The following is a 15,000-nucleotide window of genomic DNA, read 5'->3' on the forward strand; positions in this document are numbered from 1 at the left end:
ATAACCATCCAATTAAAAGATAGTATACATTCTTGTATTGTTTCTGCTTTTTGTAGGAAAACGTCACATTTCAACAAATACTTTTTATAGTAAATATGGGATATTTGAAGCATATTAGGAAATATTTTTTAGCTACACCAGCATTAGATAAAGGCGAAATCTTTGCTGAGAAACAAGTACAAAGCCTTTTCTCGTGCTTGTGACATTGCTCGCTGTCGGGATAGTTAGCAATGTTCTAATATGGACGGTGGCTCCAGAGGCTCATCTCTTGGGGTTTTAATTAACAAGCTGTCTCAAAGCTGTAGAGATCCATCAAACAACCTCTCCCCACTAGCAAACCCCCCTTCCGTCTGAACAGTCTCGCAGCCTCTTTGGCGTTACTTGAGAGTTCTCCGTGACTCCCCATTCAGCTTTGTTCCCGGATGAATTCGATTGCTTATCGTATGTCAGATTACATCGCAGCGGAGTTTCCTAGGTTTTTAGTTTGGGATGGTGAGTGAGTGTTCCTGAAGAGAGAAGAACATGAGACATTTAGAGCTTTGTTTATCTTGTGCACAGCTAAAGGAGCTATGCACAGTAAGTTTTAACTTTTGCCTCATACACACACTCACCACACCCCTTGCACAACTGGATGTGACCGTCCCTCTGCGAAACAGACAGGGGCGAGTTCAGGGTCAAGAAAGAGCGCTGTCCATGGTCCTATTCAGAGGTGCGGGTGCTCTTATCAAATTAGACAGGACAAGTTTTAAATCGATGCCATCGCCTGTATCAGGAGGCTGCCACTGGTTTACAACCTTTAACAAGCCACCCTGACAGTCAGTGCTCTAAGCGCAAATACACACCTCTGTCACGGTGATGGAGCGATCATGACCGCTAATGGACGGGGAAGAAAGGGTGAGATAACACACAAGATAACAGGTGATGGTGATCCGAATTCACGTTAGAAATAACGCGCATGGTCAAACTAACAAGTCCCTTTTTAATAAAATCGCAGGTACGACTAGAGATGTAAAATGCAAATAACTACATCGACATGACACCTGTGTTTATTATTACTTGAAAAAAACATGTTAATTAATAAGATGCTATAAAAACTAACTTGTCGATATTTTATAATGAAAATCCGCATTTAAAATTAAATAGTAAAGACACACACACACACACACACACACACACACACACACACACACACACACACACACACACACACACACACATATATATATATATATATATATATATATATATATATATATATATATATATATATATATATATATATATATATATATATATATCAATCTAATAAACAAGTTGTAACATCGAATATGTAATATTTGACTTGATCCAGCTAATTTAAACATCAGTATACTGTTTGTTTCCTTCATGTAAGACATTTAATTACCCACACAATAAATCAAAAACTTTTAAAATACTCTAATAACCTTTACGAAAACCGAAAGAATGAATTATACTGCAGCAAGCCAAATTCATACAGACGCTGATATAAATGAAACATTTTGATTTCCTTTTTTAGTGTTTTTCACTAATCAAATTCATTTACATTTTTTCTTCGAGAAAGCATTTAATCGTTTGACTAATTTGACTTGCAGTGTTTATCTCTAATTCCCTCGCAATAAATATTGTTAAATTCGTAGTGCTGTAGGAAAGTAATCAACAAAGCCTATCCTTTTTTTCTCTTAACATTGTTCATACTAATATGAATCTAAAGGGCGTTTGTTTCAAGCTATAAACGAAAATGCAAACGATGTAATGAATTGTCGGCTTTCCTATTTTATCCACAAGTTCCTTAATTAAATTTACCTCGCCTCTCATCTCGACGTTCAGGTCACAGAACGCTGCGTATGATACATTTGAACTTATTTTTAACTCTTGGTTCTTATTTTATCTTTTGCGAGCGTTACTTTCCTCCACAGCCTCACATTTTGACGTCTAAGATAAAGCGAGCAGGAAGCACTGTTTGTCTTCCTTGCACACTGGAAACCCTCGTCAGTTTCTCATTCAGTGACAGATTTGCTTTAGGGGAGTCGCCTAAAACAATAATAAAGACCTATTGTTCTCGAGCTCACTTTAAAGACTAACTGGGCACATTTTCTACGCCTTCGCTCAGGTATAAGAGACCTCGTCACAGACACATCATTCCCATCAAAAGTTACGCTGTCAGCTGTCGTCGGATCTGGGTGGCGTTTTTCATCCTGTATGCTGATTCAGATAGAGACATAAAAGAGCAGGTAGTCAAATGGAGGGACACAGCGGTTTATAGCGGTGACGGTTGTCAGGCAGATGAGAGGAAGAGAAAGGGAGAAAAGCAGCCTATTTTGTATGAACACCACACGCTCTGAAGGGTGAGAGACGGCACTGAATTCAGAAGAGACAGAGACGGCCTAAACCTGCATGTGCAGCCACCAATCGCAGACCAATTAATGGATATTAGCCATTCATCCATTTTATCACTTCATATACGCGCGAAATATATATATCACACCTTCACACTCATACAGTCTACCTTGTTGCCTGTCAGGTTGTTTTTAACGGCAGTCCGTCAGACGGGCACCTCTGTGGCCTTGCTAATTTGGGTTCATTGGATGGCAATAACTTAATTTAGAGCCTCATCTTTTGGGGCGTTTCTTAATGAGGATGCGCTGTGCAATAACGCGCCGGATATTCAGGTGGGAGCAACCAGCAGCGCGCACCAATGTGTTTAGCCTCCGAGGAACCCGTTAAGCTTGATGAGACTCATCTATAATGCGTGATTGAATACCAGGGTACTATACGCGTCTGACGAGACTGCACCGACTGAAGAGGCCTTCAGCCTTTCCTCCAACCTCACATCTACAAAATCGAGTGGAGAGCTCGGCGCATAATAGGAGTTTTAAGGCGCTGTTGTCTGGTTTCATTGAAAAGACCTCTTGTTGTTTAGAGAGGATCAGGTTTTATCGTGGCCTAACCCTGGGTCGCTGGATATCATGGTGACCCGCTTGGCACCCTATGTGGGAATTCCATCCCTAGCTGTAAAATGACAGGTTGTAACGCTCCGAGCGCTCCGGTTACTATGTGACCTTAACCAAGTGATTTAAGCCCAGGTCTTCTGGCCCTTGCTCTTAAAATCCCCCATTAAGAACTGAGTGGCGAAAAATGTTTTTAGACACTGTGGGGCGACCAGATGTATAGCTAGTGAGCTTAGTTTCATATAATGCATCTAATTTAAGCTTAGTTTTCATCCAGTTTAGTTATTATTAGTTTGCTACAGTTTTCAAACCTGAATTCAGTAAACTTAGCCTGGCAAGAGAAGATGTGTGCACTATTATTTATGCTGTTGCTATGGTGCCACTATTTCTACTAATACTATTATAAATGTACTAATGCAACTATATATATATATATATATATATATATATATATATATATATATATATATATATATATATATATATATATATATATATATATAATACCTATATATAAATAATATACAAATTACAAATAATATATAAATTACGTGTGTAAATATATAAAACAAAAATAATAATATGTTTAATATTTTTGTTAGTATTATTATTACTATTATTATTATCATTATTATCAGTATTACTAATAGTAGTATAAAGATTAGCAAACATGGCGATGTTCTTCTAATAAAGTTCACAGAGTTTTTATTAATTTTAATTAATAGTTTTAATTATGAAGGATATATTCTAACAAAAGCTGTAGTAGTTTAAAAATCTACATATTCTCTCTCTCTCTCTCTCTCTCTCTCTCTCTCTCTCTCTCTCTCTCTATATATATATATATATATATATATATATATATATATATATATATATAATAAATTATATATAAAATATATATATAAAATAGATATAGATATAGACTTTTTAAAAAAAGTATTTAAAACGTTATGGCCTACGTAAAATTTTATTCATGTTTCATTTATAAGTAATACTTAAAACATTTTTGATACATTGAACACTTTTGCGACATGATATTTGCGAACAGGCTTTACCCAACAAGATTATTATTGTTGCTGTTTTTTTATTAAGCCTGTTTGTGAGATGGAACATGTTATTTTATTCGTTTTCCTGTTGTATGACACATAATAAATTTGACGGGAATTTGTCTTAAAAAAGAAGAAAAAAGGAAAGTGTGTTCAGAGCTAATAATCGTTTAGATGCCTTATCGCCATTCTTTTTCATCACGCAAACCGAATTCAAAACATTATATTCTCTGACCTGCACCAAAATCAGTTTATACGCGCGCCTACTCATATTGCTGAATTCCAAAGTCCGTTTATCATTGTCCAAGCAAGAGCAAACCAATATTTATCCACAAAAATATCCCTTTTTTATTGTATTTATTATTATTTTCCTTACGGATCTGTCGGCATGTTAAATTAAGCACCTGGGATCCCAGGGTGTGAGAGACTGCTACAATTATTCTCAAAATGCAATAATTCACTTATTCGAGCAAGTGTTGCGCAAACACTGCAGAGCAACTCGGAACAAATTCAATCTTTTCTGTCTTTTTCTGCATATCATGACATCCTCACATAACTTGATGAAAGTTGCATTCCTTTTTCCAGTTTAGAAGGAAGAGTGTGATCTATTTTATGCACCGCGTTGCACTCGCGCACATATTGTCTTTCTAAAAATATCGGGATCGAAGACAGAAGGGGGACAGAAACCTGAAAGCAATCATTAAAAGACAAGCCTCTGCCAACAGCAGCTGTCCGATTCTCTGTGGCGTGATCACCCCAAAACATCTCCCACTCTCTCGACACATTAACGGAGCTCTTTCGCACGAGGAAGCGGAACCTCGGGGAGTCAAGGTGCGCGTGTGGGTGGGTGTGAATGTGGGCCATGAGTGTTATATGAACTAATAACAATCAATCAAAACGGGACGTGAGGGAACGATAAAAAGGGGAAAAATTAACAGACAGACACATTCAATTCAATCCACCTTTATTTCTATAGCACTTTTTACAATGCGAAAGGAACTTAAAAAGATGATAGATAGATAGATAGATAGATAGATAGATAGATAGATAGATAGATAGATAGATAGATAGATAGATAGATAGATAGATAGAAGTGAAAGTAAAGAGGGGCAATTTCAGAAAGAGTTGTATTAGGTTTTTTTTCTTTGTCAGGACACAATAAAACATTTATTGTTGCAGTTTGCTGACCCGTAAAATTTGAGGGCTAGATTTCCCTTCAGAACCGAGCATATAATTATGCAAATAGAGATCTGACAGCGATCTGGTAAAGTACTCCCGAAGACAAGGGCCTGGAGGAGTGACAGTCCAGCTTCGGCAAGTGCTCGGCTCTTTGAGAATAGTTCATATTTGGCGGTGCATGAGAGTATGGGAGGAGACGAGAGCGTGCGGGACAAATCGCGGATAAAATTGAAATATCAAAGACTTCAAATACGATATGTTTGGAGTCAAATGTGACTCTTGTGGAAAGAATGAAAAAAAAGTGTTGAAAATTCAATAAACACTGTACGCTACAATGCAGTGAGTTCTAAGTATTTTAGGCGATATATTTTAGAAGTGTATTGTCTGCAATTCATTCATCATGGGTGTTTGCACACAATAAACCAACAGTTGAAACTTTTTTGATCTTTAGAAACCTAAACTGTGTTAAGCAACATCACACAATTTGTAAAACTATTAAAATAAAACAAAACTGGTTTGTGACTATATATGAAACCCCTTAATGTGTCTGCTTTTTGTATAATCTTTTAGAAAATTTAATAGCAAATAAAACTAAGCTTTTAATGATAAGTTTAGGCTATGTGCTTACACAGTTGTTTAACGAGATTATCGTGTTAATACGTGTTAATATCGACGGATATATCTGATTTATAAACAAGTTGTAATTTCTTTATAAATGTCTTGTTAAAAAAGAAGTAGAAAAATTAACAAAAACTATACCTTTAGTTTTTGTTGTTTTTCCTGTTTTGAAGTTCACTGCTTTTGTATAGTATTTTTTTTTATCTTTATACATTTTTATTTATTTTTATGTTAAAAAACTTCACTCTAAAGATAACTGACATAACAAATCTTTTTTTAGAATGTGACTGATAAATCATAAAACGGAAAAATCCCATCTGAGTAAAGCCATTATTTTGTTTATAACATCTTTTGACATTCTTGTTAGGTTTCCCCCTGAAATATTTCTATTTGTAGACAAGAAGAAACACGAGAAAAATATTTTTGGGCATTTCATTTGTATTTTTGAAAGATGAAAATAAGTTTTAACAAATTTTATTTCTAATTTTGATTAAAATTTCCTTTTATTATAGCCCTTAATTCGCACTGATCTTTACACATCTTTACACAATCGAAAGCTGTTTTGGAAACAGTACAATTGTGTTGTTTCCCGTCAGAACAATTGATAATCAAAAGCAAACAGAAGCAGTGATTATTTCTTTCTGTGGGACAGGTTTGCTGTGACCGTGTCACTTTTAGGCCATTATTACCGCTGGTTTGCGAGTTAAGGTCTAAAACAAGCAGTCGGGACATAAAAAGTAGGTGCTATAGACATGGCTTCATCCGATACTTCTCCGTCTTTGACTGACACTTATTTTGGTTAACATTGGTCTCATTGTAAAGGCCTGGACTCGATCTAGACACAAATATCAGCTTTCGTGATAGAGTTCCACAGCTGTTACGTGAGAAGAGCGAGTCATTCTCCGAGCAGGCTCACCTTCCCTGGGAACAGAGCAGAGCGAAGAGCCGCTGGAGCAACAGGCTTTATCGGGCTCCGAGGATCTTTCCCCCGTTAGACTGAACTTTAACCCGACAACTCCTTGGGTTGAAAGCGATGCCTTTACGATCATTACATTGTAAATAAGAGTACCCTGTGCATCGGTGTCTTTAAGTGGAAGGTGAGATATGTCCATCAAACTGCTCGCAAGTGCGCAGGTTAGTTTATGTACTGAAAAAAAAAACACAGAGAAAGTCGACCGCGAGAATCAAACGAAGGGATCTCGACGCACAATTGTATAAAGAATTTTATTACTGCATGTGTGGAGATCATTATTACCTTCAAATAACACGGACATGAAGAAATCAGGGCACCAAACTGCCATTAATTCAAAGACAAAAGACAAACATATTTTAACGAGTTATGAAAAGTGAAATATCAGATCAAGGTTTAATTTCATTGCATCCTAATTAAAAGCGAATACAAACGTGAGAAAACATCTTAAATAGTGAACAGCTTCACGTGTGCAGCAAACAGCATACCTCTTCAGAGTGACTGGAATGTTTCAATAAAAATGTAGATCTCTAAGATTAAAACATGAATTGTTAAAACGAGTCCTAATTTAAAAAACAATTAAGTTCGATTTGGTTTAAGGCTGCGCCTAGTACAAGTGAAGTTCGCATATGGCTTGTCAGGTTTTACTTGAAAATAAAATATATATAAAATTAAATATGAACTTTGTGTGTTATTTCCTAAGGCAACAATATTTAGATCTGAGCAAAATATTTTTGACAGCATTTATAAGCAACTTGCAGTTAATCAGTGGCTTTTAATGAACATTTGCAGACATTTTTAAAAGTTTAATTGGTTGTAAAAAATAGTTTCCTAATATGAAAGCATCTGGGGTGTTAGCTTTTCCCCCAGCTTTACTCACATTTCTATTTTTGGATAAAACATATTTTATGAAATATGCACAATTATTTACATTACTTACCTTTAGCAATCTAAATATCTAATGACAAATTAAATCTCTAAAAAAGTGACAAGACCAGAGCAGCTTTTTACTGAGAGATTACTTTCAAGTTAAAGCAGACTGATCTGTTGACATGCCTGAGCGACATATCTTTAAGCCTCCACTAATACTACATTGTCCAAAAGACAATACCTCTTGTCTCAGCTGAGACAGAAACATAACACACGCTTTAGCGTTAGCAGAAGATGACAATGAGATGTTAAAACAGTCCGAATAGTCATGGACTCTGCCAAAAAAATTATAATAAAAGGGCAGGTTCAATTAGCAAACATCTAAAGGAATGGCTTTTATACTTCAGATACCATTAAATCTCCCTGATCCTGACACACAGGAAGATATTCCCTGACTGACATATCTGCTCCGTTAAAAGGAGACATTTCTAAAACTCATGCTCGCAGAAGGTTTTAAGGGATTTAAAAACAGAGGAGGATTCTTCCAATCTGTCATGCTGTCAATGGCTTACTTCATTCTATTCATTCGTAATCTAGTCTCAAGTTAGCCATTGAATTTGACTCTGCAAGTTGCCTTTTTCCTGTTAAAGTGTTATGCGTATGAACAAACAACCTGTAAGCCTTTAGCATCTGACATACAAAGTTTCTAAGCACTCCAGTACTTTAACTGCAAGTGAAACTCCAGTCAAAACAAAGAAAAAAAGAAAGAAGAAAAACAACAGGAAACCAAATAGACTTTGCAGGCAGGCACTAGGACCTGTCAGGCATGGGTGTGTGTGTGTGTGTGCAGGTGCTTCCCAGGCATTAGCTCAGTTCAGGACAATGTCAGGATAATTAGAGGTGCATCAAGAGGCGGTGTGCGGCGCCGCCTGTCAGCCTTAATCTGGCCACCGATGGGCCACCACCAAATCCACACAGCGGCCCACAGGAGGCACAAGCAGTGAAGCCATATTGCTTTGACAGTTGCACTCATCCAGAAGTAATGCAAAACGCTATTCTGATGTATACAGCCTGACCCTGCACTCCACAGAGTCATACAATACACTGGGAGGAGGGCTTCAAGGAGGAATATGTTTTCAGAAAAGGAAAAGAGGAGAAACAGAATCAGGAGAAAGGGAACGATACTAGACTCTATGTTGGGATCTCTAGAAGTCTTCATGTTTGATTCGGTGGGAGCTGCGTGTGGTGACCGGACTGGATGAGGAGTCGTCCTCATGGTCTTTAAGGGCATTGCTGAAGAACTTAAAGATGGACTGGAAGCTTTTCCATGATGTTAGCTCGTGCTTCTCTGTACCTGCAAAACACATACCATCAAAACAAACACAGATTAAACCCAGATTAACAGTTTAGAAAGGGATAGTTGACCCCAAAAACAAACATTTATGAATATTTCCTATTACTATAGAACGTCAAACTGAACACAAAATAAGCTACACTGAATTTCAAGACACAATAAAAATTAATCTTCACAAAAAAAGGTACTTGTCACAAGCACAAGACTCTTAAATTGATTTTGTACCTCTAAAGCATGTATTTTTGTACTTCAAGATGGGTTCACACATGTAGTTTAATTTTATTAGGTAATCCAAAAGTGAAAACGATAAACAGGCTACAGTTCTGGCTCAGTTAGGATTCACACTGTTATTTTTAAAACAAGTAAATATAAAAATATGAAAATATAAAACAAAACAAACATAACATTTTACAATGGGAGTGCACCAGAGTTTTTCCTCACATTTTCACTGGTCTTGGTGTGCTTCACTGGACCAGTGTTTGCATTGTAGCATCCACACTGCATTAAACATTTTCACCCCTTAAAGAGTAAATCAGTTGTCACTTTAAAGGGCACCTATGATGAAAATATTCTTTTGAAGATGTTTGGACAGAACTGTGTGTATGTAGTGTCTCTACAGCCATACTGGGGTGATATAAATACAATAGCTGCGTCCCAAATGGCACACTATACACTATGCACTTATACATTCAACAGCATTGTATGTGTATGTAGTGTCGTCTCAAATAGAACACTGCTTTTTTTTTTTAACTACGTGGAAATTCAAACTGTTCCCACATGATGTTTGATGGTTGCCAAATTAGTGAAATGAATGACCAAACTACCAAATAATACCTGCCTGAGAATAACCGCATTCACTATCTGGAGGCGCTATAATCACTCTCGTAGGAGAAATTTGCTTTCACAGTACAAAATAAATTATCCAACATGCCAGATAGCTCCGCACCTTCTGCTACATGAGCAAAGCTGCAACGTTGAGTTTGTGACGTGTCCATTATTATTAATTCATTGTACCCGTTGAATAAGTGCATCATGTGGGTAATTAAAGTGCATTTATTATTTTTAGAGTTTGTGTGTGAAGGCACTACTTACACTATTTATACAACAGAATGGCATAGAATAGTGCGTAAGTAAGCAATTTGGGTCGCAACTAATAAGTGTCTTTTTTAAAAATTCATGGCATGACGTTAAAAAAGGATCCAAATCCCAACCATTTAAGGCCCACTGCAACATGATGTAGGAGTGCGGTTTCCCAGCCCATAGATTTGATTGACAGCTGCGTATTAACTTGTCTCCATAGTAAAGGGTATAATCATATCAACATGACAGGACGTGCGCAAAGCAACTTGGATTAAAAGATCTGTTCAGCTCAAGTTAAATGTGTGTCTGTATATGTGAACTTTGTAATGACATTGTGTCTGACTCATTGTTCTCATCGACTCATTAACTCCACAACAAATACATCAAATAATCATTGGGAAATATTTTTTCTGTAGTATCTCTCACAAACGCTACAGTAAGATCTGCAGTAAGATCTGCTTCCTTCATGTCTGTCACTATGCTGTTTATCTGACGCAGCTGAGGCGGAGATTGAGGCACACTTTGACAGGCACGTGGGGACGGTGGGTGAAGAGAACTAGCATTAAAGGCACAGGAAACAAAAACAGCCACAAAGAGCTGAAAGTTACAAACTTCTGAAATCTGTAATAAATAATCTGATGGGTGTTTTGTGCTGAAACTTTACAGAAACATGGAGACACAAAAGACTTAATAAAATTAGACTTAATAAAACGTAATAAAATTTTGAAAAAAAAAAGGGGTAAAATAGTTGCCCTTTAAGGTACAATTCAGGGTTAGGGTTAGGGATACCAAGTTGCTGTACTCCAAACAGCACCATTTTAGAATTAAAAAGGGCTACAAATTACTTTTCAGAAAATCTTAATTTATGAACTCATTCATTCATTTTTTTTTCGGCTTAGTCTCATAATCAGTGGTCGCCACAGTGGAATGAACCGCCAACTTGTCCAGCACATGTTTTTTTGCAGCGAATGCCCTTCCAGCTGTAACCCATCTCTGGAAAACATCCATACGCACTCATTCACACTCATTACACTACAGACAATTTAGCCTACCCAATTCACCTGTGTCACATGTCTTTGGACTGTGGGGGAAACCAGAGGAAACCCACACTAATAAGCGAAACCTCCACACAGAAACACCGACTGACCCAGCCGAGGCTCAAACCAGTGACCTTTTTGCTGTGAGGCGACAGCACTACCTTCTGCGCCACCGCGTTGCCCATCATTAATGAACCGTGCGAGCTAAATCAGTTTAATACTCTTCTTAGATTAGGGCTGTGTTATCTGACTACTGTACATACAGTAAATAGTTTAGTGAGTTTGTTGGTGTCTGTGTGCAATGCATACTGACATAATGTTTTCCATCTATTAGGATATTGCGCACTTAAGCACAATGGACGAAATGGCCGCAATCCATGGAAGATTAAATTTTCTCTCTCTTGGGTTTGATACACCTATCAGTTAATCCACAAAAGGGCTCGGTTTTCCCTCTGTGGCAGCAGGTTAAAGAATTCCCATGTTTGGGTCATTGGATCCAGGTGAAGTGACATGCACACCTTAAGTCCTCATCAGACCTTTTAAAGTCCCACAAGAGCCTTTCACAACCCAGCCCATTCAGGCAGGTAGAGTCTGGCGTGGAATTGCCCAGGTAGTACGTTTGGTCTGTTTATTTATTGTGCGATTTACGAGGAAGCTTGATTTGAACCTCGGCTGGATCAATTCTACTTTAAAGCATTCACACTGTACGCAGCTTAAAGCCTGCATGGGTTTGTGTGGAACACAGAGGATCAGACTGATGTGCTTTTCCCTCTTCAATCAGGATTTCTCATACTTTTCCCTCCGAAATTGCAACTGGTGCATGAACTTGCCTGGCGGGATCCAATTAAAGAGTAACTTTAAGGCCCATGCCAAAAGTGTACTCAGATGGCCATGATATTGACCTCCATGTTTATTACATTGACCCCTGTCTGGGCTGTATTGATGAAGATAGTTGCACTGAGATGGGAAAGAGGTGCATGTGTGTGTGTTTCAGAACGGTCGAGACTTTCTCACTCGGCCAATGATCAGTGCCTCAGGTCAAGTTTACCAAGCTGACGATCAGCGAGTCGATACCTGCTGCCCAAACAATCTCTTTAGCAGTGTAGGTCCTGGCACAACACCACTCTAGAGGAGAAGACATTGCCTCCACCGCTCTTATTTATAATTCATACCCAATTTGGAGCACACAGCCTTTACTTTCCCTCCCCCCTCACCCTTCCCAACTAACCTTTTTATTTGTCTCTCTCTCCGTTTTTTTTTCCTCTCTTCTTCCTCAGGACCAATTAATGGCGAAGGGTTCACTTTTTTGTTACCTTGAACCGGTGGTGAACCCCTGATCAACGGGAGCGACTCATACTGATCCCAGCCATGGGGTCAGGCACAGTGCGTCTCCGAGCAGATATGCAAATGAGGAGAGCCCCCGTGGCGACCCTGCGGGAGCTCCGCCCCTGCCGGCGACATCACCTTTGATGAGGGTTCACAAGCAAGCCTCGCTAATGACCCTTTATTACTCTACCTTGCCATCTCTTAATTGCCAAGATGTGTTGAGTGTAATCAATAGTGTATGTGTGCCGCGGCAGGTCTCGGCTACGTCATTCGCTCGCACAGACACACACGAAGAATGGGGAAGAGGACAGACGTGCCTGGCTGGCCCACAAATTAAATGAATGCCATTTAAAGAGGTGGCCATTGATTAAATGTCATCTTTCAATAAAGAGAGCAATGTCTACCTCGAAGAAGGAGGAAAAAGTCTCTTGTTCTGCTTTTCCTTGAGATGTTTAATTTGCTTTCACAAGATGTTCTGTTCATCAGGGAGATTTTTTTGAAGTTATTGAAAATAGAAGAGACAGGGCTGATACTTTATTGCCTAAACATAATGGGATGCTACAATTAAAAATCCATTAACTTGCAATTGGGGAACAGATTATTAAAGCCATGACAAAACTTTAATCTTGGAATTACAATTTTTTGACAATAGGCAAAATGAACTTAATCACTTGTATAAAAAATGCTTTTATATAGTTCCTAAGGTGGAATTTAACTACTCACTTCTTCAGTTTTAGAAAAACATTTTAATTCCAGACATTAAATTGCACAGTTGATGACAAAATGATTAGCCCTCCTGTGAAATCCAAATATTTCCAAATTCTGTTTAACGGCAAGATTTTTTTCAACAAGTGTTCAAATAACTAATTAATCCTCTTTTTGATATGATGACAGTACATCATCTTTAACTACTCATTTTGATACTGGTTTTTAGCTTAAAGTGCAATGTAAGGTTTGGGTAAGTATGGGTAAATTAGATTAATTGGGCAGGTTAGGTTAATGGTTAAGAAACAGGGGTTTGTTGTTAAATAAATAAACACACGCGCTCACACACACACACACACACACACACACACACACACGCACGCATGCATGCACGCATCCACGCACGCACAAACACGCATGCATGCACGCACACCAAGGTTATCATAATTTTGGATTTTTTATTAGATTTTATTTCATTTTTGTTTTTTTTTGTTTTCAAATTCAGTTTGTTTTAAGGTGCTTTCACACCTAGACTTTTGTTTCGGAACCTGTTGCGTTTCCCCAGTTAGCGTGAGTTGTTTTGGCATTTGTGAATCCAGTAATCATGCTAGGATTCGTGCCAAAACAATCGGTCCGAAATGGCCTGAATGAGGTGGTCTCGGCTCAATAGAAATTAACTTTGGAGCGGATTGTTTTTAGTGAAAAAGCAATACGGTCCAAACCAGTCTATATCACAGTGTATTATAGGTATGCAATATGCATACGGCCATATAAAGAGAGAATTAAGAGTAGGGCAGGATGTTATTCCTACCGCTAAATCTGCGTTTCATGTCAAATACGAAAGTGAAAGCGTGATGGCTACCAACAAGAGCTGTTCATCAGTCTTGGTTTATTTTTTATTTCTCTCTATAATGTAAAGCCTATAATGCATAAGTCAACAGCTATATATGAGAAAGTCTTTGATTTATATTTGGTGACGACGTCTGAGGGTGTCACCATTCAAAATTAAAGTGCAGCTTTTCACTTATAATGTCTTATTGCTTATTGTCATGAATTAAAATAAGGACACATGACAGCTGAGCAGGACTCTGCAAAATAAACTATGAAACTCTGACCAATGTGAGGAGAGTTTACTCGCACGTGACTTGTTTTAGGTATTTTGGCCCAAGGTTTGTTTTAGAAACATTTCTGAGCTAACCGCACCAAGAACAAAGAGCAACATTGTAACAGTTTTAATCCCTGTTTCAGAACAAAAGAATAGACCCACAGGTGTGAAAGCACCCTTAGTTTTTAGAGGCAGATTTACTAGTTTTTATTATATTTTTCTATTTTTTGAAATTGCTAAGTTTTAGTTTAGTTTTTATTATTTTCAGGATTAGTTTATTATTTTTTCTAAAAAAAAAAAAAAAAAAACCTCAACCAAACAAATTTTTCAAAACATGAATTCATGACCACTATCTTCTACCACTACCCATCCTCGAATTCAAATACAACATCACACAATATATCTATCTTAAGTAAAATTTGTGTGCAGGGTTGCTTCTGAGGTTAGATACACAGTACTGATGTAAAGTTAGAATCTTTAACGTTCCTCAGATCTTTTGTGACAATCCTCCCATGTTTGAACTCAGCATACCAAAAACATGTAGTGAGCAATCATAACTTCAGTAAGTTAAAACATCACCATTATCTGAAAAGTTTCTTACAGGTAAGTTTTGCAAACCAATTGAAGCATGATTCACTTATTTAAATTATTTCATGAAATAAACTTACATTTCAGCAGATCCTCTCATTTAAGCCCTCGGTTTACCCGCGCTGCAGTTTTTCTAGTTAAGTTCAGTCACTA

General features: G+C 37.6%; 1 protein-coding gene and 1 long non-coding RNA gene across 6 annotated transcripts in view; one reads left to right on the forward strand and one right to left on the reverse strand.

Moving 5' to 3' along the window:
* LOC137495630 (uncharacterized) overlaps positions 1 to 12,875 on the forward strand; it is an 18,742-nt gene extending 5,867 nt beyond the window's left edge. The window contains exon 2 of the long non-coding RNA XR_011015581.1: positions 12,401 to 12,875. This is a non-coding gene — a long non-coding RNA (uncharacterized lncRNA). The remainder of the gene's footprint in view (positions 1 to 12,400) is intronic.
* The window catches only part of arb2a (ARB2 cotranscriptional regulator A), a 321,565-nt gene continuing 311,606 nt past the window's right edge, over positions 5,042 to 15,000 (reverse strand). For 3 of the 5 annotated variants that reach the window (XM_073950011.1, XM_073950012.1, XM_073950013.1), the window contains one exon: positions 7,023 to 9,006. In XM_073950011.1, coding sequence (XP_073806112.1) covers positions 8,986 to 9,006 — 21 coding nt within the window. In that variant the 3' untranslated portion in view covers positions 7,023 to 8,985. 5 annotated transcript variants of the gene reach the window in all.

Source organism: Danio rerio, chromosome 5 (genome assembly GCF_049306965.1).
Source record: "Danio rerio strain Tuebingen ecotype United States chromosome 5, GRCz12tu, whole genome shotgun sequence".
NCBI classification, from domain to species: domain Eukaryota; kingdom Metazoa; phylum Chordata; class Actinopteri; order Cypriniformes; family Danionidae; genus Danio; species Danio rerio.